Genomic DNA, 26,274 nt, shown 5'->3' with positions numbered 1-26,274 from the left:
TAGTAAAAACATGAATTTTATCAAAATAAAACCACAACGAATTGTTCAAAATAATATGAGTAAACAAAATAAAGTATAAAAAACTAAAAAAAAAATATTCAATATTAAGATTTTTTGTCAGTATTTTGTGGAAAATCCTTTGTTTTTATAATTGCTGCACATCTGCGAGGCATAGAGTTCACAAGGGCCTGACAACGCTCAACTGGAATCTGGTTCCATGTTTCCTCGACTGCGTCCCACAACTGCCTCGAATTCAAGGGTCTTCGTCGAGAAACACACTTTTTCACATCTGCTAATAAATTTTCTATGGGATTGAGGTCAGGCGACTGAGCTGGCCAGTCCATGATCTCAACCCCATTGACCCGAAACCATTCTTTGGCAGACTTACTGGTGTGTTTGGGTCGTTGTCTTGTTGAAATACCCATTTAACCGGCATATTCAAACTCGCATAAGGCAGCATCACACTGGACATTATATTCACATAAACGCGCTGGTCCATCGTGCCAGTGAGTTGATGTATTGGGCCAACATCAGCATATGAGAAACTGCCCCATGCCATCACTTTAGCACTTCCATGCTTTACCGTTTTAATGGTGTACCGAGGATTAAACTCGGAATTTTCTGGACGTCGGACGTATCGCCTAGAGCCAGTTCCACCGAATAAAACAATTTTGGTCTCGTTAGTCCACAAAATGTTTCGCCATTTCTCTGCAGGCCAATTAGCATGGCTTCTAGCAAATTTCAAACGAGCGGCTACATGTGTTTTTGTAAGCATCGGCACTTTTCGTGGACTGCGAGCGGAAAATTGTGTTCGAACAATCGCCTTCTTATTGTTACGCTACTTACTGCCAGTCCTAGATCTTCCTGGATCATCTTAGAGGACGCAAAAGGATCCTTTCGGCTGTAGCGAACAATACGACGATCGTCATTTTCACTCGTTTCCGTCCCCGGGTTTCGACTTTTTTTTCATATTTTACAGCATTGGCGATCATTTGATCAGAGCACCCCAACATCAACTTTATATCCTTATACGTTTTTCCTTCATTTCGCAACTTTTTTAATAATTTCCCGTTTTTCGTCGGTGCATTGCTTTCCTCGGCCCACTAAATAACCAAACTTGTTTAGATATTCGATATTCCAACTGTTTAATATTCCTATTTTAATTTAGTTACTTACTGTTTATTTTTTTTAAGTTTTTGATTTGTTTGAATAGCTTGATTGAGAGTAAGGATCATTTGATCTCTGGTTACAAATGTCAACGGTTATGAATTGCAAACCAGTTCATTGTTTTATCATCTTCAATATCCCGTTATACTTACCGGTAGAGAAATGGGCTGATTACCAGTATACACATGGTAAAAAACACACTTGAGCAAATTTTGTAAAAGCACCCCTATTATTTTGAACACAGCTGTAAATAGGCTGGTCTTATTCCGTCCAATGAAATGTATTTAGTCAAACCAACGCACAGTGGGTACCCGCCCATACAAACCGCGGTCAAAAATATAACACATGCTTTTTTTAAAGTTAAACACTATTATTATTATTTTTATTTGTTTTAACTTACAAAATAAAACAGAAAAATTAAAACAAATTCATAAAAAAAAAAAATTAGAAATTACATTTTTAAGAATTCTTGTGCATTTTTTGATAAAAATGACTTTTTTTTATAGGCAATTTTCTCAAATTTGAAATAAGCGGGTCGGAACTTAAAAGAAGTCTATTTAAAAGGTCCTTATTAGTGACGACCCGTGACATTTTTCTTGTGTGATTCAATCGGTAGTTTTTGATGTCCTTATTTCTGGATTCAGCGGCTTCCTCACTTAACTCGCCTATTGAAATAAGTCCATGATGCTCAATCACGGATGCACCATGCAATAACACTTTGTGAACTGAAGCAGGTAAATAGTACCATGGATATGCTTCGATTATTTGTTCAGCTGTATTTAAGGCTAAAACTCTGAACTTATCTGCATCGATATTATGACCTGAATTCAAAGCCTGTAAAATAGTTGCACATCTGTCAATCAAGTTTTTGTCTATTTCAGTTATTTCAGCTGAAATTTCGGGATTGTAAAAAAATTTCCTGGCTGTATTTCCATCATTTGAAGAACCGCTTCCTCCCGGTTTCGGTCTGTCTACCATTAATCCAAGTTTTGCTCTGAATTCAGCTTGGACTATTTTCTTTTTTTTTCAAATTCTGTTTTGCCATCACCTCTTACCTGCCATTTTTTGATGTTTAGTCTGTAGGAAATATGAACAAAAAACTCGAAGAATCTAATCCAAGCATGGAGTGGGGATAAACCAAAACATAAACTGTTCTCATTGACCTCTTTTTGAAGGCATAATTCAATGTTGTTCATTTCCTTTGGTTGCGCTCCACATATGTAACATTTTAAAGATGTTGTTTCGTTAAGTGCGTTGCAGACTTTTCCATCAACCATAGTTAAACGTAAGTTATTAGTGACTGTCCATTCTTTATCATTAATAGTTATAGTTAAAGGCTGCAAGGCCTTTATTTTGTCAGTATAATATTGTTCTTCAAAAACAGATACAGCAGTAGTTTCTTTTTTAAATTGAAATCTAATTGGCCGACAGTATCGTGTTGAGGCAGGTCGAGGATTTTTCCAAACAACAACATCTTCATTATTGTCATTTTTTAATGTAAGCTTCAGTGGAACATAAGATGTAACAAATAAATCGCTGTCTTTAGCATTAGGATCATGAAAGCTTTGTTTGTACTCGCTTTGGCCTGTAGTTCCATCAAATCCCCATTTCCCTTGTATAACTGTAGGCTTTTATATGAGTCCCTGTTGAGAGTGTCAAGAACGTCTTTTTCCGAAGTAAGAATTCTTGTTGCCGTGTGGTTAAGTAAAGCCTGTAAATCTACTTCGGCACCTATCTCGGTGACACTAATTTTGTCGGCTTCAGGATAGCAGTTCTTTTTTTCCTTCTTAATAATTTTGTAGCTAGGCATTGCATTTTTTTTAATCTTGGTGTTGACAAAACTCTGAATAAGTAAGTACTGGTTCTTTGTAAGCTTTGCTTCTACAAACAGCGATAGTACTTCACAAGGCGTTGCACTCATTGTATTTTCTTTTATATATGACGTTTCACGCAAAGCTGTAGCAATTGATTCGTCGGTTCTCGATATTTCAGCCACACGTCTTCGTTTACTCCGCGCAGAACATTCTTGGAAACTTTTTTTAGGACGACCTCGTTGTTGTGATGTACTTGGATAATCTTCGTCATCAGGATAACTTAAAAAGACAGTCTCAGATTTGTCAAGCCAAGATGAATAATTTCTTATAATTGAATTTTGTCGGGCCTTATTGTTCTTCCAAAATTCTGTTAACTTCTTGCATACGAAATAAATCCGGTCATAGAGGTGATCAAATTCAATATTATCAACACCTTGATAAGGCCAACTGTGTTTAATGTTTTCCAGGATTTGGCTGGCTTGTGTTGACAATGTTGGATTATTTCTTCGACTTTCAAGCCATTTATCAAATAAAAAATTGCGTTTAATTACGCATTGATAACCAGCACCTACCAAAGATAAAACGATCAGTTAAAACCGTTTTTTTTTAAACCGAAAATTAACAAAATATGGTTTTTAAATTACCATAACTCGAAAAAGGGAAAAAACGGGAAAAAAAATCTTCTTTTTTGAAAAGCTAGAACACTCTTCTACATTTTAGTACCTCTTTTGTAGTGGGCACTCTAAGGCAAACCAACTAAATCTTTAATTTACTGTTAACTGAGCTCAATAAAAAGTTATAAAAAGTACATCGCGTAGGGGTCCTATTACATTGACACCTTAAGTTATTAAAATATAAAATGTATGTTTTTAGAAAGTACTTACCTTCTTGTTTAATATCCATAACAAAAAATATTGCTCACACTTGATTAAAAATAGTTATCACCATCACAAGTTCCCTAATAAAAAAGTGCACCGTTAAGCGAGCTGAATGTTTAATTATGTTTTAACTTTGAATGGCTATAAAGGAATGAAAAAAAATAATGCGTACACATTTTTTTTTGGTTTTGGTTTAACGGGATTTTTAAGAACCTGATTAACACTTTGAGTTCTTGATTAGTGACATTTAATTTTTGTAATTTTGGCCTATGGAGGTACCCACTGTGCAACGATCTGACAATATAAATAACAAATTAATTAAATACACCGCTGGAATCTGGTCTCGTGTGAATAGCTGATATCTTCATCAACTGAGCTTCAAAGTATGAAGAACAAAACCCTAAGCTTGATATAAGATTTAATAACTTCTTAGAATCAAGCACTCTGTATATAAATAAGACAAGGCTGCTTAGTATTGGAGCCATGAATGATCAGGGACGCACAGCTGATATATTGTTATGCCCTATTGCGATTTACTTTCCAGAAACATTTTTAGGGTTAGGTCCACAATCGTCATCAACGTGTTTGAAAAAATCATCACATGTTTTCCTTAAATGCCGGTAGAGCTATTTTACAAACTAAAACAAGATCAAACAAATTAATATCATATTTCTTTAGGAAATTGAATACGCAAAGGGAAATCGGTAGAAACAGCATTGCACACTCTGTAAGAACTATCGACTACTCCCTTGAGCAAAAGGAATATACTATGGTGATTTCAAGAACGTTGACACATCCGCTATCACTTCTGCTATGACGACCTTAAACGTCGAATACTCAATCTGTGAGTTGAATTATCTAATGGTAAAAAGCAGGATCATCAACTCTAAGATGGGGGATTTTTGTACGTAAAGGTCTGTCGGTAGAGACACTCCGCAAAGTGGTGTTCTGTCCCCTCTCCGGCGGAACATAGTGGTTAACGAACTACTAATATCCCTTGAGAGGGAAGGCTACAGAGTGGTTGCGTATGCCGATGATGTTGCTATCGCTGTCACAGGAGAACATCCTTATACACTGAAAGACCTCCTCCAAAAAGCACTCAATATGCTCACTAGATGGGCTGATCACTGCGGACTTATTATTAATCCTCAAAAAACAGAAGCCAATAAGACGCAAACTTCATCTGGAAGACTACCTCTTTGATAATCCCAGTGAGCTAGATAATAAGGATATCAAATATCTTCTTGGCTTTATAAAAAGCTCAAAAAGGTTCGACTAGTAAGAAGTAATTCTCTAGATTCATGTGGTATCACAATGGGCCTTTTCTTTTGGTCTAAGTGTGTGGATTCTGAATCCGCAGCCACCTTAACCTAACCTAACTAACACCGGTCATTATTTTCATTTTCGGCTGAACAAAGACCAAGTAACAAAAATTCATTCTATTAAATGATTAAATAAAATGAAAATCGTTTAAAGTTAAGACAAGACTGTAAAATGATTGTGTTTGAGGTTTTAATAAAATTTTGTATTTGTAAGATATTATTTATTAATGATTGTGTCTTATAACATTTTGTCCCTTTACTATTCTTTAAAACGTTCTTAAGATGTATGCAAATTATTTGTAGTAGTTTTTTCCTACACAGGCCCCTAAATAAAGTCTCTGACCCTGGGGACATGACATAAACTAGTCTGGTTATTTTCAGTTTTAATCTGGCCGGCGACTTAAATAAATACCTACAACAATACAGAAACAGAGAAGTAAAAAAACAACAACAACAAAACGTAGCAATCTGATAACAAAAGAATGATTTTTTTTAATAAACTTATGCAAAAAAAAAACATAGGAATGCAAAATAAAATGCTAAGGTAATTTGTTCAGTTATTGAGTTTCTAGATCAGCAGCAAGAGTCTACTTCATCGTCGTCATTGCTTTCGACAACAACAACAACCAAATCATAACGATAACAACAACGAGGCCAATCAACCGTCTTTAATTGACCCATTCACAAAGTTTTGTTTGATTGAAATACCAAAGGCAAGTTTAAAAATACGCATAACCATAGAAATGCGAAAAGCGAAATAAAAACCAAAAAACCCCTTGATTTGATACCAAGTAAATAGTTTCTGTTGCTCAGCTCAGACATTCAAGAAGTAAGTAGAAGCTAGGAGGTAGAGGTACGGACGTCCATATGTACATAAGTTGTGTGGATCGACTACTAATATCCCAATTCCATTCAAAATATGTACAAATAACGTACAGAAAATATCGCTAGCCAATACTCAACGACAACGACGACGACAGCGACGAATCGCTTGAAGGTCTTCTCACGACACAACACGACACGAGTTGGAGCAAAATAAAACTTACTATATCAACAATAAATACAACAAAAACATAATGTACAACAAAATTGAAATACATTTAGTTTTGTGGTGTTTAGAAAGGCAATTAACTTTTTAAGGCGGCTTTGATTGGTTTCCTTGGGTCTTTTCTTTTTTTTTTCTTGGATAAATGCCAGGAGATAATTCTCCAGCAAAACCTTCTCTTAATATCGTACCCAAAACCTTCCATCTACAAACTTGGTGAAAAGAAATTTTGAATAATATAAACAAATCAAAATAAATATAAGAAAGAAAAAAAACAAACAAACAAAAACAACAAAACGAAACTAGTAAAAGTGAAAACTTCTTGCAACATGACAAAACATGCTTTTCACACTGCGTCATCGTGTCTTGTCGTCGTAGTCGTGCTCATGGTCGTTGTTGTCGAACGAAAACGAACGGAGGAACACCCGCCCGTTGAATCGTTCCAAGCAACGTTTTGTGGCGGTGGTTGTAGTGGTCTTAGTTCGTCGTCGTCAGAAAAGCAGCTGATTCTTTCTCGTTTCATGATGCTGATGCTGATGCCGCTGTCTCAGATGAAATACTTTTAACTGCATTTACATGCTTTTTTCTTAGGCTACATCATGTTTTTCTGAAAGGAACAGGCGTGATAAAACCATACTTAAGACTCTGGGGCAAATGACAGATGAGGAGCTTGAGGCACCTGCAAGGGACAGAGAGCCAAAGGCAAAGACAAAAGGGAATCTTTTCGTTTTCATGGTCATACAGATAAGTAGATAGATGTGGGTTGTTGTGGGCGGGTGAAGCATATTTGTATATACTTTTTGCACTCGGTAGGCAGTTATGTCCTCCCAAAAAACACAAAAATAAGGAGAAAACTTATATAAAAATCCGTAAGTGAGCTGCTGAATTGATTTTTAATGATGGAATAATGGACAATGAATAGAAGAAGGAAAATAAAACAAAATGTTTGCACTTCTTACCTTGGCATAAATATCTTTGAGAACAACTGGAGGCAGAAAACGAAGCTGTTGGACACGATCCATTGTGGCGACATTGTAATTAAGATTCGACACATAGCTTAACAGACACTTTTTATAAAGGGACGATGGATTTTTCACAAGCACTTCCTCTGCCATTATATCGATATATATATATATATATATATATGTATATTTTTAATAATATTTTTTTACTTGAATTTTTTCCTTTCCTTTCCTTTTCTTTTTTTTGTGTTTAAAGGTCAGAGGTGTTTTTTTAATTGGCGTAGGAGTTTTCCTACAAATTTATTAATATTTTTGTATCTTTTTTTTGTTTATTTATTTTATTTTATTTTTATCTAGACGAGACGTAATTTTATGGTTACCCACCGCAACTCGAATAATTCTACACTGTGTTCGTGTTGTGTTCTTCTGTGTGCAGTGTTTTCGTTTTGCTGCTGGGCGAACGATAGGACAAGAGGGATTTTTTTTTCGTTCGTCTTTTTGGTGGCGTTTGGTTTTTTTTTTGTGTCTGCTATTTTTCGCTATTTTGTTTTATTCACTTTCGTTGATTCTGTCATTGGTTTGATATGTTTGTCTCTATCGTTAGGGATGGGTTCAGTGATAGTGGCTACGGGTTTTCAACATGATTGTGGTGGGTAGAGATTTTGTGGAGAGTTGTAGTAATTTCGAATATGTAAGGCCTCGGACGCATGTGGTATATACTCAACAATTACTTAAGCTAAGTATGGACTTTAGGGATTATTCATAGAGAATTACTAAAGTCGTCATTTCTTGATCTATAGTTTAAGGCTTGTTGGTTAAATAAACACAGCTCATATTCGTAGTCAAGTTTCTAGCTGTGTTTAGTAAAACATCAGGCTAAGGTTGTAATGTACTGCAATTATACGTCAAATGACACGTAAAAGCAAACAAATTCTGCTAAATTTTTAAACTTGTTATTCTGTGCTACCATTTCTCAAATTGAATGTATAAAATAATAATAATATAAAATAAATGTGACTGTTTCTTTATCCAAACGATATTATTATTAGAAATCCTTGTCGTTTAATTCAAATGGATTGTACCATGTTTCGTATATTTTTCTTTTTTTTTCGGTGGCATATTTTGCAGGTCACGAATAACTCAAACTCCTCTAAGATATCCATATTTTATTTATTGTTTTATTGCGATATCAATCAACATTTTTTTGGACAGCAAGTTAACGTAAGACTTATTTAATATAATTTACTTTTTCAGCTTTTCAATTCACAAACAAAAATCAAATATGACATTTGGCTGTGATAATAACAACTTAAACACAGCATTTCCGATGTTTATAGTTAGACCACAGGTTAAGCCCTAAACCTAGGTTTAAATCTGGATTTGATTAATAATAACTTAGCAATAGTTTAGCAAACATCTATAAATATGCCCTTTTGTATATACGTAATAGTATAAGGTTCTCCATTTTGCGATTTTATATTTCGTGGACTCGAATTCGACATCTGTCAAACTAAGTTACTAAACCAATTTTTTTTCAGCCTGACATTGACGAAAATGGATAGCATACGAATACGAAATGGAACGCATACGAATTGTTAAAAGCTACTAGAAAAATGGTGAGTCTCCCACAGCCACATATCATGCTTAAAGAGGAGATTATGGCTTACATAATCGTCCAACTACGGAACCAGTTCACAAAATTGTGAATAAATTTGAAGACATTGGATTGTTTAATTGCTGTGAGTGAAAGTGCCGCATGTCACAGCATCAACAGGGACGAGCTGTATAGAGCCATGTCTAGTTTTGCCACCAATGCCAAACTCGTCCGTTTATGCAGGATGACCATGGAGAATTCACGCTGCTCCATAGATGTTGGAAACAACATAATATAACCTTTCGATGTCAAAGAAGAATTTAGACGAGGTGGTGCACTGTCATGCGATTTTCTTAACATCGTACTTGAAAGCATGTTGCAGAGCTCATACGTCAACACTAAAGGCACTATCTTTCAAAAGTCTGTCCAATTATTAGCATATGCCGATGACATTGACATAATCGGAAGAACTCAGCGTAATGTCAATGGGGCTTTTGTGAGTAATGAGGCTAAGGCGGCAAAAATGGGTTTAACGGTTAATGAGGGCAAAACAAAGTGCATGCTGTCTTCAAGAAAGGACCTACACCGACGTCACCATCGACAGACGTAACTTTGAGATAGTCAAGGACTTCGTCTACCTAGGCTCCGCTGTAAACGCAGAAAACAACACCAGCGCTGAGATCAAACGCAGAATAACTCTTGCTCTTTGGACTAAGAAAGCAATTGAGTGGTAAAGTCTTCTCTCGAAGAAATAAAGTGTCGCAATATAAGACCCTTATCTTCCCCGTCCTGCTATACGGTGCAGAAGCATGGACTATGACAAAAGCGGATGAAAGCACCTTGTGTCGTTTCGAGAGAAAAGTTCTTCGTGTGTTATACGGTCCCGTATGCATCGAAAGACTTAGCCACAAAAGTAAAAGTCCAACGACTAAGATGGCTGGGTCACGTAGAGCGCATGGAAACCAATGCTCCGGCTTGGAAAGTCTTCGATTCCATACCCACAGGACAGCGAAGTAGAGGAAGTTGGCGCGCACAAGTAGAAAGAGACCTCAACCAACTTGGAACGCGAAACTGGAGACATCAAGATAGGGACCGAGCTAGATGGGGAAGTTTGTTGGGTGAGGCCCTACTTCACACAGGACTGTAGTGCCACATTAAGTAAGTAAGTAAGAGTGAAAGTGTTGCCGAAGACCCGAATGTGTCGTTTCCTCGTCATTTTAAGGGATTAGTACTGTCTTATGGCACATTATGGCGTATTTTGCTTTTGGATCTACACATACATCCATATAAAATCCAGATCACACAAGAACTGAAGCCTTCTGACCAATCACAACGTCATAAATACGTTCCGTGGGTGCTTGAACAACAGGCGGTGGACGGCGATTTTTCGAAAAAAAATTTAAATGTCTTCAGCGAAAAAATAAATAAATAAACAAAATTGTCGGTTCTGAGAATTCTCGAGGCCGTAAACGTAGGAGGCTATTACATCCACAAAAAAACACTATTTGGTGCGCTCTTTGGTCCGGAGGTGTGATTGGACTCTACTTCTTCCAAAAAGACGATGGAACGGCTGTCACCATTAATAAGAGCGTTATGGTCATATGAAAACCGTTATTTCTTTGCCTGCTATTAAAAAATACTACTTGGAGAATATGCGGTTTCAAAAAGACGGTGCCACATTCCACACAACTCGAGCTTTATCTTAAGAGACATTTCCTGGCCGCGTAATTTCTCGTCGCGGCAATACCAACTGCCCACAGGGATCATGCGATTTGAAACCGCTGTTCTTTTTTCGTTAGGCTACGTGAAAGACCGTGCTTATGCAGAAAAACCTTTGACTCTTCAGAACTTAAAAGCCAACATTCGTCAAGTTATGACCGAGATACCGCCCAATATATTTCAAAAAGTGATGGAAAATACACTCAAAATAATCGATGCTTGCACCAATTTGCCTGGTGGTCATTTGAATGATGTAATATTTCACACATGGTTTCAACGTTCAAACTTTATAATAAAAAAGAAATAACATGAAAAAAATATTTCATATGTGTTTTATTTACGTTTACTTTTGAAATGGCAAAATGGCTAACCCTGTTCTATGTCAGATATAGGGGGACATTTTGAAATAATAATTTGACATCTTTCGGCTTAGGGTAAGTTTTCATTGTTGTTTATGTCACATCTCATAAATAAGGAGATTTAACAGGACCAATTCGGTTTAGAGAAACAACAAAATCACACTCTTTGTCAATACGTTAAACAAATTAAAATGATTCAATAAAGAGGAGACTTAGAGCTAAGATTGATTTTATTTAAACATAAATTTTTCACAATAATTTGGTTAATGACAACTAAAAGTATAGCTTTATATAGATTAAATAAAGAAAGTGCATTTAAGATTTAAACGCTTCATTTAAAATTGGATGTTTATATTTAAGTGCTGTTTTGCAATATGCAAATATAACTTTGTAACTTCCATTTCCTGTATAAGGCTTATGATTTCAGTATTTGAAAGAAAGTCACTAGCTAAGATAAGTCTTCTCATTTCTCTCAGTGTGTGTGACATCGCCCAACAAAATTAAAAACATCCTCGCGCTCATTTAAGTTGCACAGGTTGCATAAAATCGATAAGTCATCGCGGTGAGGAATGTAGTTCAAATTAAGGAATTCTCCTCTATGCCGGATGATGAACGAATTTTTTTCGATGGTACATTTGTCGTGGAAGTAGTTTCGGAGATCTTAGTCTAGTCTACTGTATACCATGCGGTGCAGTGAGCTTTTGGCTTGCTCCGTGTATTGTGTTCTTGAGGCTTCAACCAAACGAGCTATTAGGCGATATAAAGTTGGCTTCCAAGAGGCAAGGTTACTATAGTTTAGGTCAACATCCACCTGCTCGGCAAGTTCTAACCAGTCTTCGGAATTGGATTGTTTGATTGTTTGATTGTTTGAAGAACTACTTTTTTGGGAGACCATAACTTGGCATATCCAGAGCTTTGAGGATGTAATCGACCTGCAGCTTGACTGTTTTTATAAATAAAGGCGATAGACCTGATTGCAACATGATCATGTAGTTTGGCGTACCCGAAGTAAGGTGAAAAGTCCGTTTAATGTAAAATCAAGCAGTTTTTCCACTAGTTCATATTTCCGACCTCCCCAAGCTTGTGTCGCATAAAACATAACCAATACAGCTTCGAACACCCTGAATGTACTGGAATGCGTAATTTCCTTATTATTAAAACATTGCTTTCATGCTACGTTTATAGCTATTTTCGCCTTAACAAGTTTGTCAATAAGATGTTTTTCCATGCTCAAGTTCTTAGTAAAGCAGACTCCTATATATATGTACGTATTCTTTCAGCAACTCTACTCTTTCACCATTATAGTGCCATTGCTCTCTTGCACCCGATCTTTCTCCGCCGTTCTAAAAAACTATCGCTTTGGATTTACTTAAATTTACCACAAGGTCCAAGCTTTTACAATATTAAGCAAGCTTATTTATCATTAGCTGAAGGGACTTCACCTGCGTACTCGATTCCTGCTGGTAATGCTTCGAACAAACAAGCATGGACTGAGTGCACAGCCCTGTCTAACACCTGATTTTGTTTGGAACCAGTTTGATAAGTATTGGTCAATTCGTACTGATGCTTTGGTAGTCTTGTATACATTTTCCAATACTGTACCGAACTTAAGCGACATTCCTAACTGGTAAACCTTGTAAAATAGGGCATTGTAATCCACGGTGTCGAAAGCAGCTTTGAAATCAACGAAGAATGCAAATAGTTTTTTATTTCTCGATAGAAACGAATCAGCAATCAAGCGGAGTACAAAAATGCGATCGACGGTGGAGTATCCCGATCTGAAGCCAGCTTGGAACTCACTAAACAGATTATTAGAGTGTATCCATTCATTTAAACGGCTGAGCAGAATCGAAGTAAATATCTTATATGACGAGTTCAAAAACGAGATTCTTCCGTAGTTTTCCGGAACTTCAGTGCTTTTTTTCTTGTTAATTGGGAAAGGGCAGACGGCATTACAATTAAATAAAAGGTTGCGACACTTAGAGCTAAGAACAATTTGGTGTGCACAAAATCAATCGTTTCAAATGTCATATACTTAGTAAATTATGTGATTTAAGTGAAAAATAAAAAAGGAATGGAAGCTTTTAGCACGTTTTAAGAAGTGAAAAAATATAAAAACTATGTGAAAATATGTTTAAAATATCGACGAGCTAGTCAGAAGTATTTACACAACAAGCTTTTTTATGCACATTCAATTGAAAAATCTTTTTCTTATTGTTGTTCTTGTTGCAGTGCAACAAAATTCTATATTGTTTTAAGCCTTATGTATGCCTTAGAGCCCGTTAACACGATTCCGTATCGTTGATTTTACCGTATACGCCAGTGTCAATATAATTTACATAAATAAGAATATTCAGACGATACGGCTTTTAACTGTATACGGTTAAATTACCGATTTGGTCGATTTTGTCATTCGGTTTTGTCTCTGCAATTTTTTTCGGTCGTACGGTAAAAAACCGATTTGGGTCATCGTGGCAATGTATTTATAGACAGTTCTTTCAGACGATTCGATATTTTGACCGATAGTGCGTCATTTGAGTACGGTGTACGGTAAAATTACCGTACCGTCTTAACACTCCAACCGAAAGACACCGAATCGAGAAAATATCCGATACGGTAAAAATATCGAATCGTGTGAACGAGCTTTTAAAAACCGAAGTCTATTTGGTAAGGATAACGGTACATAGGACAGAAAACAAAGCAAATGAACTGATGATTAGCGGTAGTCAAAAGTATTTACACACATTTTTATTGCTTAAAAAGTATTTACCCAAAACTTTAAAATAATTATTATACTTTGCACGCAATTTGGTTGGATTATTAATCTAATCCAACCAAATTGCGTGCAAAGTCAACTGTTAATTTGTACCAAATTTCGGTTATTTCAGCAATTGTATCATTGCGTTTTCGGTCCTTATCAATTGTCCTCTGACGTTTGATGAAAGCCCAAACATTTTCAATGATGTTTAGATTCGGGCTCTACGCAGGCCAGGAAAGAACAACTTGATTTACTGCAATTAAAATTCTTGTAGGCAACCATCCTTTATGACATGCACATGAAGCATTTTCGTGTTGTAAAAATCACTGTGCCACCTTCGAATCTGTTTAGCGGCTGAATTGCATATTTCTTCTTCTCATGTTGTAAATGCATAGTGTTTACTGAACTAGCCCTGAAGTGCAGCCTCATCTGTCTACAACACATTATACCAGAATTGTAGAGGCTTTTGGATGTACTCCAAGACAAATGAGAGGCGTTTCGCTTTGTTGGTTTTAGGAATACCGACAACTTTGCGCACAATGTACGTGTTTATGTTAACTTCTTTTAATCTCCGGCGCAGTGTAGCATCACTGGATTTTTTTCCAATAAGCTGACTCGATGCTGCTGCAACCCTAACGGGACTTATTGTGGGATTTTGTATGATTGTGCCTATCAATTTTCTGCATTCTCTTTGAGTCATCACCGGTTTCCTCCCAGTTCTCTTTAATTTGTCCAAGCAATTGTTCGTCTCGTTCTTTTTAACCAAATTGTAAACATTTTTCCTTGAAATTTTATACATTTTTACTAACTCCGATGCCGAAATCCCACACTTAAACTTGGTAACGATCTCCGATCGAGTTTCAATGGATAATTCCTTTGTTTTCGGCATTTCATTTATTAAATTTTAAACTTTAAAGCACATTTAGTTTGTTATGAAGGCAATAGAACTCGAAGACGTTCTGACTCAAACTAAATGATGCAATAATAATGTGTGTCAAAAACACTCTAGTAAAGATATAAATCCTTCGTACGTATCACCCTCCAAAACCCATTTGTTTACATTGTTGTATTTGTAATGTGAACGAATTCAACGAGAAAAAATTGACGTGTTTTCACGCATACATAGACACACTTACTGAGTTTTTTGGGGAAATTTAATAAATTGGAGGAGAAATTACGAAAGAAATTATGAAAAAGTTTATGAGGCTGATTTCCGGTTTAGCTTGTAGGCAAACCAAGATGTCTACCGGGGATTTATATCTTTATATAGAGTGTTTTTGTCGCTAATCATCAGTTCGTTTGCTTTGTTTTCTGTCCTATGTACCGTTATCCTTACCAAATAAACTTCGGTCGCTAAGGCATACAAAAGGCTTAAAACAACATAGCATTTTGTTGCACTGCAACAACAACAACAATAAGAAAAAGCTTTTTCAATTGAATGTGAAGCTTGTTGTGTAAATACTTTTGACTACCTCTGTATTTTGTATTTAATCAAGAAAAAGATTTGCAACATTCGGTTGCATTTGAAAATATTGACAATGATGCACTAAGACAGTAAAAAAACATGCGTTTTTAAGAGTTCAACAAAGCTTTATTGTGTCTCTAAATTTCGATTTTCTTAAAAGCATTCTTCAAACAACGAAAAGATGTTTACCTCTCGCTCTCATAACGATTTATTTCATGGTTCCCAAGTTGACAGCTGTCACATTGTTTTTTTCTTTCAAGAATAACCAACCCAGATAGTTTTTAACAATGGTTAACTCATAACCTAGGTAATATTTTAACTTTGGTAATTTCAAAACCTGGGTTATGTTCTTAACTGGGTTGTTTTTTCTTTCAATTTGATTATTTTGTAACATTAGTTATTTCATAATTTTATAAAAGAGAGCTTTAGTCCAGTTAAAAAAAAAACTAGAAAAACTCTACTTCTTACATCAAAAACAAATAAAACAAAATTACAAACAATTTTTCGTGTGAAGTTTTCAACATTTTGTTTTTAAACATTTTCAAAATTATCTTCTCGAATCATGAACTAAATTTTCCGATAAAAAAAATCAATTTGAAAAAAAACAAGAAACAAAATGGAAGCCAGTGCAAGCATTAACAATCTAGTTCAGCAAATTTCAAGAACAATGCTTCTCAATGGAACTGCCGCTACTCGATTGTTCAACAGCATTACAACTGCAAATATAAGAGCAATTAAGTCTGAAGACTCACTCATGAGTGTGTGCTCTTCAAATGAACTGGGCAATTCTTGCAGAATATGTCGCTGGAACCAGCCTGGCCTCCAGATTCAACGTTGTCCGTGTGAATGCAAAGGAAGTGTTGTAAGTAAAAGTCATGCTTCGGAACCAAGAATTTACGTCTTTCTTTTTCTAGGGATATGTTCATATAAAATGCCTTCGACGATGGATTCTCCATAAGGGAGAAAGTCGGTGTGAAATTTGTGGGACTATGTTCAATCTAAATACAGAAAACCGAAATTACAAACTAATGTTCCGAACATTCTTCCAATCGAAATATCTCGGGGCTATTATTAAAAACTCAGCCCATGTGGTGATCTTGGCACCAATTTCCTATCTTATTCTATATCAGGTTTCTTAAATTTATCTTTGAACCTTAAAAGCAATAACTTAAAAACTTTAAGAATATTCTTCAGGTTTTGCTAATAATGGATAATCTGCAAATTGAAGAGCACAATACTTTGCAAATAGTTTTTCTAGCACCAGCCTTACTCCTTACCTCAAGTCTCTTTGGTATTCTTTTTTGTACTAAATTTTTTAAACTGAATTTGGTATTTTTATTTTTAGGTATTGTTTTCTTTCACATCCTTGAGTTTGCGCTGACTAGATTTTTAAGGATTAAAAGCATCCTCAGACATTGGTGGACATTTGGTGGTCAGCCGTCAGATCCTGGCTTGGATATGGATGTGCCAAGTGATTTTTTTTGATTTTTCCTAAACTTCTGCGAACCTTTTTGGCGTAAAATAAAAAAATTAATTTATTTTGGTTACACTGGGGCGAATGAGTACTATTTTTACTGGCCAACAAAATTATTATTATAGGTGCTTTGGAGAATTTGAGTCTTTAATCTGCATAAAATATTGAATGTCTGTGAGTAGAAACGTTCTTTAGAAGGAATAAAAAGTATTTTTTCCGTTTGTAGTTTCGGATTGAAAAAACATACATACATACTAGTAGGTGACATTCTGAAAGACGCAAAGACTATTTTAAAATATTTTGTATCAGGCAACTACGCCGAGTTTTGGAAATAAATGCAAAATATAATGTTTAAAACAATAATAATAAAATGATAAAATGATGATAATTAAAATACTTATAATTCGATTGCTTTTGGCCCACATGCATTACCAAAAAAATATATCTTTGAAGTATCTTTATTTGAATCACACCTGGTCACACTTCACAATTGTCAACAAGAACCAAAAAGTTACACAGTGTTTAAAATCGTTTAATCAAAGTTTATAAACTTCAAATCGGTGTAGTTTTTTTTATTTATTTTGGAGAAAGTAAACAATGGCAATAGTTTTGTTTGTTAATTCTAATAGAGAAGAACGGGAACATGTTTTCAGAAGAAGGATTATGGACGCATCAAATCCGTTTGAGTTTGACGATTTTAAGTAAGTATACCTCCATACTTACTTAAGGTGGCGCTACAGTCCGGGGCGGACCTGGGCCTCAACCAACAAGCGTCTCCAGCCAGCTCGGTCCATAGCTAGCTGTCTCCAGTTTCGCACGCCAAGTTGGTTGAGGTCCTCTCCCACCTGGGTGCGCCACCTGAGTCGCGGTCTTCCTATACTGCGCCGTCCCTCGGGATTGGATTCGAAGACCTTCCGGGCTGGAGTGTTGATGACCATTCGCTCTACATGACCTAGCCACCTAAGCCGTTGGACTTCAATTCTGCTAACTAAGTCAGTGTCGCTGTACAGCACGTACAGTTCGTCGTTATATCTTCTCCTTCATTCTCCATCTATGCGTACGGGACCAAAAATCACCCGAAGAATTTTTCTCTCGAAGCAGCCTAAGACGCTCTCATCTTTTTTTGACAGGGTCCAGGCCTCAGCGCCATAAATGAGATGCTCGAGAGAGGACTTTACTTCTCAATTGCCTTCTAAGTCCAAAGAAGCAGCGATTTGCAAGAGTTATTCTTCGTTTGATTTCAGCGCTGGTGTCGTTGTCTGCATTAATAGCGGTGCCTAGGTAGACAAAGTCCTTAACTACCTCAAAGTAATAGCTGTCCATGGTGATGTTTTGTCCAATACGTCGTCGTTCAGTGTCCTTTTTTGATGACAGCATATACTTGTTCTTGCCCTCATTGACCACTAAACCCATCTTCTTCGCTTCCGTCGCAATGCTCAAAAACGCTCCACTGACATCACGCTTTGATCTTCCAATTATGTCAATATCATCTGCGTATCCGAGTAATTGGATGGACCTTTGGAAGATTGTGCCTCTAGTGTTGACGGTTGAGTTTTGCACAACTCTTTCCAGAACGATGTTGAAGAAGTCGCATGACAGTGCATCGCCTTGTCTTAAACCTTTTTTGACATCAAATGCATCGGTAAGATCTTTTCCGACCTTGATAGAGCAGCGTGCATTCTCCATCGTCATTCTGCACAAACGGATAAGTTTGTATCGGGCACACTATGCTGAGATTCCACTCATCGGGCATGCTTTCTTCCGACCATATTTTGCAGATGAGTTGGTGCATGCTCCCTACCAAGTCATCGCCTGCTGCTTTGAATAGTACGGCAGCGATGCCGTCAGCTCCTGCAGCTTTGTTTGACTTAAGTTTAGATATAGCTATCTTCACTTCGTCAAGGTCGGGTAGGCGGAATTGTTGATCTGCGTCGCCGAGGTTGAGTGGTTCTATCTCCCTTACAGCGGAATTCGGTTCTTCATCGCCGTTATATAATTTGGAGAAGTGATCTTTCCATATTCTCAGCATCTACTGTGGTTCTACTACGATGTTCCCTTGATCGTCTTTACAGGCTTCGGTTCGTGGCTGTACCCTTGGGAGGTTTTTTTTACCTTTTGGTAAAATTTACGAACCTCATTCCTGTTGTGACATCCTTCTATCTCCTCGATCGGGCGCTTCTCATGCTCTCTTTATTTCCGTCTAAGAAGCCGGTGTTCCTCTCTCCTCTTCTGCTCGTAGAGCAGCTCTAGTCCTTTTGTGCAGCGCCGTTTTGTATGCCTCTTCTTTCGCTGCGTGAGCTTGCCGGCATTCGTCGTCAAACCAGGGGTTTCGCTGTAATGGCCGTGTGAAACCTAGCACTTCAGAGGCGGCATCTCTGATGGCTGCAAGGCAATGTTGAGACTGGTTTTCAAAGCTTAATGCAGGAAGCATAGGACTCCTTAGGAGGTTATTAAAGACTCGATCGGAAAAGGACATGGCAGTCTCTTGCGATTGTAGCCTTCTAACGTCGAATCTTCTCACAGTACTTCCCTGTTTTGGCTTGGATCGGGATATCCGTAGCCGTACCTTGGCTACAACGAGGTAGTCGTCCGAGTCAATGTTGGCCTCTCGGAATGTTCGGATATCCTGGATACTGGAGAAGTGTCGTGCGTCGATCGCAATGTGGTCAATCTGGTTGACGGTTGTTTGATCACGAGATTTCCATGTCCGTTTGTGGATACTGAGATGCGTGAACTGCGTATTAGCTACCAGAATGTCTCGCCCCGCAGCGAAATCGACCAGGCTGAATCCGTTGTCGAGCAGGCTGTATCGCCCGATTATGCCAACAAAGATGTCTTCTCTTCCTAGCTTGGCATTTAAATCTCCTAAGACAATTTTAATGTCATAGGCAGGGCACTGCTCACATGTCTTGTCCAAGAGCTCGAACAATATGTCTTTGGTGTCTTCATCTTTCTCCTCTGTTGGGGCATGCGCGCATATAAGGCTTATGTTGTTGAATTTAGCCTTGATGCGGATTGTCGTGATGCGCTCGCTCGCACTGTTGAAACTCAAGACTTTTTGCCTGAGTCTAGTTCTGACAACAAATCCACATCCAAATAGACACTTTCTATGTTCTCGGTAGCAGTCACCGTAGCATATATCGAAGTCTTTTAGTTTGCATTTGCCCGGTCCTTCCCATCACACTTCTTGGATGGCGGTAATATCTGCCTTGCAGCAGTTTAGGGCTTCCGCTAATTGTTCAGCTGCACGTGGTCTGTTAAGGGACCTAACATTCCACGTACACATCCGAAGTTCGTTGTCCTTATATCGTTTGCGTGGGTTGTAAACAGTAAATCCGTCCGTATCCGAGGCGTGTTGGTGCTTTGCAACAACAGTGTTTTTACGTGGCCAGGTAATCACCCTGACGGCACAAACCCCAACCTGAAGAGCCAGATCCTTAGTATAACTCCATCTATGAGGAGCCGGATAAAGCCGCTTCTTATAGGCCTGGGCTCCGAATATATCGAAGAAGCCCTATAAGGTGTTCACTAAGTAGTTCAACCTTACTGGAACTGTAAACGCCACCGTTGATTCCATCTCGAGAATTCGTCTGCTGCCGCCGAATTCCGAAAATAAACCAGATCTCCAACTTCAAAACGTCTGTAATCCTGTTTTGCCTCGGACTGGAGGGGGGTCAACTCCCCATCATCAGGATACACAATGTTTAAGGCCGTTCTAAGTCGACGACCCATTAAAAATTCTGCTGGAGTTTTGCCCGTGGTGGTGTTGGGAGTAGTGTGCTGTTTAAATAAAATACGGATGATCAGGAGCTGTAGAATTGTATTTAATACCATCGACGATATTAAATTGTTGCATTTCGGCTGAAACAAAAGCTGTTCCGTTATCAGAGATAATCCTTTGAGGTTGGCCATGTGTCGCTATAATTTCACGCAGCTTGTTTTTTACTTCCGCTGACGACATACTGCAACGTACTATTTTAACCTCTAGCCATTTAGACATTGAATCTACAACCACCAAGAACGTATAACCCTGAAATGGGCCAGCAAAGTCTATGTGTAGCGTACTCCATGGCTTCTCGCATGGCGTATGAATTGTCGTGGGGCTGCCGGTACATTTCGTGGAGATGTTTAAAATTGAGAACACTTTTGCACTCTGAGCTCAATGTGCTCTTCTACTTTTGGTCACCATACATAACTGCGCACATGTTATCAGCATTGTTATTTTTAGGACCTGGGCGATAATCCATCTTATAATCATAGGCCGACAACAATAAACACCAACGTAACATACGTGGCGACACCATTTGCGGAATTAGGTTTTTCCTATTAAATATTCCAGGTAAGGGCTTATGATCTGTCAGGATAATAACATCTCTTCCAGCCACATATTGGTGAAAACGTTTTATTCCAAATATAATAGCCAGAGCTTCTTTGTCCAACTGAGCGTAATTGCCCTCGTGCACTCCTAGTGTGCGAGAAGCGAAAGCGATTGGGCACTCTACACCAGTGCTCTCAATTTTGTGTGCCAAGATCGCACCGACAAGATAAGTGGTTTAGCGATATTATAAAACATGAGCAGGGTTTCGTAATCGAGCAAAGCTTTGAGCTAATTGAAAACGGTTTGATGCTCGTTCGTCCATTCCCATTTCACATTCTTATCTAGCAAACGGTGTAGTTTTTCTGCAACATTGGCCTTCTGGGGTAGGAATGCATTATACAAATTTAACAACCCCAGGTATGATTTTCGGGAAATGCAGCAAAATGGATGGCTTTAACTTTCTCTTTGTTTGCTGATATGCCCTTACTACTGATATGGAATCCCAAGAAATCCATTTCTCGTTTTGCGAATAGACACTTCAACCAAATAAACCTAAACACTTAAACCTAATAACTGTAAGGTGGGCTTCGGATAGCTTTTTAAAACTGCTTCTAGATTATGTGTGTGTTCGGCTTCATCTTTTCCCGAAATAATTATATCGTCGAGATATGCTTTAACACATTTTATACCGACCAACAATGTATCCATGCATTTTTGGAAAAACCCAGGGGTGGCAGAAATTCCAAGTGGCAATCTTCGTACTCTATACAAACCCTTGTGGGTGGTAAGTGTTAAAAGGTCGGCGGAAAAATCATCTACCACTAGCTGTTGATAAGCTTGCTTGGAACCCAATTTCTGTTCGCTGAAAAGACGCTTCTGTAACGTTTCATCCGCTACTCCATACACTATTTGGTCTCTCGTTTGATTTGAGAACAGTTAAGTGGTGGTCTCTCAACATACTGTCAAGCTCCATGAAGTGGCAGTGCTCCGACAACTTCCTCAGGTCTTTTACGAAATCCGCGATCGTCTCGTCCTTCTGTTGGCCTCGTTTATGGAAGTAAAACGCTGAACTATCTCATTGCGCTTTGGATGGATGTGACGATCCAATTTTTCTAAAATCTCATAGAATGAGACATTTGTTTGGGGTCAATGGAATTAATAACTACCATATTGTCTCATAAATGGCTCTCATGAAATTTTCGTTTGTAATTTCATTTGCCTCGAAGTAAAACTATATGCGCTCTTTACCATTGATGGTTAAAATTGTTCCAACTTTCCAAATAACTGCACGCCTGCATTGTTCACGTTTGCCATCACGCTCTCATTCATTGACATGGCTTGCTTTTTGTTTCCTCGTCACCAAAATGTTCTGACCTAAACCAAATAAAAAGAGAAAAACGAGTTTATAAGTTTAGTTCATGAATTCTTTTTCTCTAAATTTCTATGACTGATTCTTGCTGTGCTGTATTATGGAATGACAAATCCACTAGGTTTCTTATTTGATAGCTTCCCACATGATGACAGCTACTACGGCTTGGAAACTGCTTTCGACAGGGTGCGTCTAGTTACCACAGATAGATTTTGAACATAGAACTGAAGGTAGAGGTTAGTGAAGTAAAGTTCTTAGTTTTAAGCTTATGACACTTGAAGAACTAACAAGTTACCCTGGTAAACATTACATTGAAGGAATACAGTTGACTGGAAATGAAGTGTCTTATGCTGTCTGAACCTGCCCAATAGTTTAGGTAACTACAAGGGATTGGAATAATCTCTTAACTGGGGCCTTACTATGGAACTCGATTCTAAAGTAAAACTGTTCGAATTCGCAAAATCGGAACTCTGTAATTCTATAAGCAAGTTCTGAAAACGAAACTCGAACAGCTCTAGTACTGCCAAGTCGTTTTTTTTTAAGAACAAATTTGGTACTATACGTTTAGCTAAAGTTAATGTCAAAATCTTGCGAATTCGGAAATAATCCTTCTACATTAAATGTGCTTGCGGAAGGTCGATCGAGGAAGTTTTTTTTCAGAATGTAAGTAAATAAAAGTTATAAATTAATAATTCTCAAATATTTCATAAACATAGTAATATGTATATTGTATGTGTAATTTATATGTTTTTTTTCCAGGGCACCATCTAAAATTCGAAATACTAAAGTGTCGCAGTTTGAGATAATGGTCAATTACCTATATGACCCAGCACCCAGACTTGTCCAAGGGTTATTTAAAAACACCAGAAGCAAGACAAAAACCAAAGCATGTATGGACCAATCTGTCAAACGATTTGAATGCTGAAGGTCCACCGCAACGTGATGCAGAGGGATGGAAAAAGGTAAACAATGTTTCAATATTGATCAATTCTTTAATATTATTTTTGTTTCATAAGGTCTGGGCCGATTTTAAGGTTCATACCAAAGCCAAACTAAGAAAAAATAAAATAAATTTGTCCGGAACTGGTGTTGGTCCCCCGAAACATCATCCACTTACTCCACTGGAAGAGAAAGTCAGTGAGTTGCTTGACTTAGGTGAAGCAATCGATGGGATGAATGGATCCCTTAGTTTCGGGTTGCAAGACACCAGTATGAGCTGCAGTCGTCAAGATCATGAAGAAGAGGAAATGTTTGAGGTTATTGCTGGAAAGGAAACAAACGACAACATTAGCGAAAAGGAAAACCTACCACATCCACGAAAAACACCAACAAAAAGACAGTCGCTCCTCGAGAAGCAAGTTGAGCATCAAATACTTTACCAAACAAAGTTTTTGTTATTGTTTTGTTTGATTTTTTCACGAATATTAATTGACTTTTATTCGCAGAAGATTTGTTTTTTTTTATCTAATGTCACACATAACGAGACTCGTTCGAAAATCAGAAATTTTGTGGGAAATACTTGGTATTACCGGCATCCACCACTCGAAAGTAGAATCGGAAATGACTTTCGAATAGAATTAAAAGTAGAATCGAGTTGAATGGTAGGGCCCCTGGCTCCGAAAAGTTCGACGCAGTGTTGCCTCCTCCCTCAAGCAATATGACATGACTATACTTAGAATTTTAGAATATTTAACGTTAATTTTTGTATTTTTGTAAAATATAAACAAAAACTATTTTTTTGTTCGGCAACAACAACAACCGTCAAACAAAATTTCGAGCACGAATAGGCGCCCTGATTGAAAACGGAGAGGAAAATGTTGCTTTCGATTGGATAAGCATTAAAAGTCTTATCATTCAATGGCCGTACTTTTAACTGAAAAATGCAACATTTAATTTTGATTGCACTTTTTTATCTTCAATAAAAACCGAAGATTCAGATTTCATTCTCTGTTTCCATAACAGAGATGAAAAATTGAGAACATCTTTCCGAACACACATATTTTTCGAACTGTCAGCTCTAAATTCGAAGTATAATTTTATGCAGGAGAAACTCTTGATAGCATTTTAAAAGCTATATTATAACCATTGACATACTATACATGGACTGCTAGTGGTGTGAATTTTCCATACAAAAATTGAATAAAAATGGTTCCACTTCAAATTAGCTACACTAGCCCTTTCAGGCACAGTGGCAAAAAAAGTTATGAAATATTTAGCGACATCTGTTTGTATTTAGTTGAGATAAGCTTTTTCTGACATAGAAAGTACTGACATCTAGTATAATTTGTTGAAGACAAACGATACCATGTTTTTTTGCTGTGAGCAGTGCTGTCGTTTTGAAAATTTCAAGAGTAGTATTTTGCTATCATTTTGCGGAGCATTTTCTTAAATTGAGGAGTAAAACAAAAAAACAACAAACACATGCTTGGCCCACGAACAAAATTAAAAACTGAAAATAAAAATGTCCAAATTCGAAGTTAATTGGCCTATTGCAAAGGTTAATGTTCCGAAAACAGACAAATAGAAGGATATAATGTCGTACCAAATTTCTGCTTTCACCGTTTAAAGGCCAACATTTTAAAATAATAGAGTTGAAATAAATAATTTAAATTCATACATTTTTTTATTAAATAAGAAACTGACAATTGAAATTATATTTTACATCAACATACATGTTTGAATATTCAAGAACAAATTAAAGTCATTATTGTAAATTCGATGTTTAATATTTTCAGTTACAATCATTAAGGGGTCAATTATAGGTACCATTGAAATCGATCAAGACGGTGTTTCCCTTTGATTGAAAATGAAAATTATATAATCATCCATCGGAAATCACACAAAGAATTTGTTTTTTTGAGAAAAAAGTGTAATTGCGTATTTATTTTTCTCTACAACGGAAATTCATTTTCCTGAACAGCTGATACTTTATGTTCAAAGGTGAAACGAATCGTTCCACTGATTTGTGTTCCAAATTTTGTCGGTGCATTTCAATCGGGAAATTTTTTCAATGACAGAAATGTTTAAGGATAGCTATAAACGACCTGTCAAAAAAATTCTAATGTTTGTTTTCAATGATGAAAACCAATAATAGTTATAACTGGCGCCTAATACAATGATTTGTTATCCTCGATTAAAGTTTTCGATGGCTACCATTTTTCTGTGAAATCGTTTTTAAGGAGTTCCTTAGCAGTTAGTAGGGCATTTACCGTTTCTACCTTGAGTGAATTTCTTTTTTTATCTTTTATAAGGCTTATATCTGAAAATTTGCTTTCTGCTGTTGCACTATTATTGGGGCATTATATTTTAAATTTTGGTTTTTATTGTAAACCAAATACAAATTTCTTTTCCGTTTTATTTTGGGGAGTAGTTTTCGTCCGTGGTTAGAGTAGCAGTTGACTCTGAAAATAGTAAAATACTACTATAGTAGCAAAAACGACAGCAGTGGATGTGAGTATTAAATGTTACACAATTTTTCCGCAGAGCCCTCTTTGCGCTAGTGTTTTGTCCGTTAAAAGTGGAACCATCGTGAAGTTGGCTACTAGCAGTCCATGTATAGTATGTCAATGATTATAACAATACGGGTAAACGATTTTCCGGGTGAAAGTTCTCATGTTGCTGAATGTGTTTTATTTCGTTCAGACGGTTTCTTTATATTATAGTTTAAATTGCTGGTTTCATTAGGCTACCGCTACATCACCATCTATTAGGGTCTGCATTTTTGGTCTTTTATTTTTAAATATTAAATTTAAGAATTTCAAAAAGTCTTTTGCGGACATTTTTTTCCAAATAAGATTTACAAATAAAACACACAAACCTTTTTTATAACAATGTGAATACATACACGTTTTTATTGTTAAAATGAAAATAGGCAAAAATATAATAATTATTAATTCTTGTTCAAAAAGAATTAAATTAGAATATAATAATAATAATTAAAATGTAATACAAACAATTACATTTTTTGTTTTTGACTGAATCTACGCCATTAGTAGTTAAGAGGTTTTAGTATTAAGTGATTATATAATAA

General features: G+C 36.9%; 3 protein-coding genes across 6 annotated transcripts in view; 2 read left to right on the top strand and 1 right to left on the bottom strand.

Moving 5' to 3' along the window:
* LOC129946729 (amyloid protein-binding protein 2) overlaps nucleotides 1-7,635 on the bottom strand; it is an 83,492-nt gene extending 75,857 nt beyond the window's left edge. The window contains exon 1 of the mRNA XM_056057024.1: nucleotides 7,186-7,635. Within this exon, the coding sequence (XP_055912999.1) occupies nucleotides 7,186-7,341 (156 nt within the window). The 5' untranslated portion in view covers nucleotides 7,342-7,635. The remainder of the gene's footprint in view (nucleotides 1-7,185) is intronic.
* A 7,889-nt stretch (nucleotides 7,636-15,524) lies between these two features.
* LOC129946731 (E3 ubiquitin-protein ligase MARCHF1) lies at nucleotides 15,525-16,637 on the top strand. 4 transcript variants are annotated; one of them, XM_056057032.1, is made up of 4 exons: nucleotides 15,525-15,945; nucleotides 15,998-16,213; nucleotides 16,266-16,374; nucleotides 16,429-16,637. In XM_056057032.1, exons 1-4 carry the CDS (start codon nucleotides 15,700-15,702, stop codon nucleotides 16,566-16,568), a joined length of 711 nt encoding a protein of 236 aa, XP_055913007.1. In that variant the 5' UTR covers nucleotides 15,525-15,699; the 3' UTR covers nucleotides 16,569-16,637. The 4 variants fall into 4 exon arrangements, with proteins under 4 accessions (XP_055913007.1, XP_055913008.1, XP_055913009.1 ...); XM_056057033.1 differs by having other exon boundaries at nucleotides 15,528-15,945; nucleotides 16,266-16,365; XM_056057034.1 differs by having other exon boundaries at nucleotides 15,529-15,945; nucleotides 16,278-16,374.
* A 6,380-nt stretch (nucleotides 16,638-23,017) lies between these two features.
* On the top strand, nucleotides 23,018-24,992 carry LOC129944148 (uncharacterized). The gene is made up of 3 exons (XM_056053346.1): nucleotides 23,018-23,206; nucleotides 23,261-23,598; nucleotides 24,980-24,992. The coding sequence occupies exons 1-3, from the start codon at nucleotides 23,066-23,068 to the stop codon at nucleotides 24,990-24,992; spliced, it is 492 nt and encodes a 163-aa protein (XP_055909321.1). The 5' UTR covers nucleotides 23,018-23,065.
* Nucleotides 24,993-26,274: the final 1,282 nt, after the last annotated feature.

This window comes from Eupeodes corollae, chromosome 2 (assembly GCF_945859685.1).
Source record: "Eupeodes corollae chromosome 2, idEupCoro1.1, whole genome shotgun sequence".
Classification (NCBI taxonomy): domain Eukaryota; kingdom Metazoa; phylum Arthropoda; class Insecta; order Diptera; family Syrphidae; genus Eupeodes; species Eupeodes corollae.
This window is presented reverse-complemented; position numbering and strand designations above follow the sequence as displayed.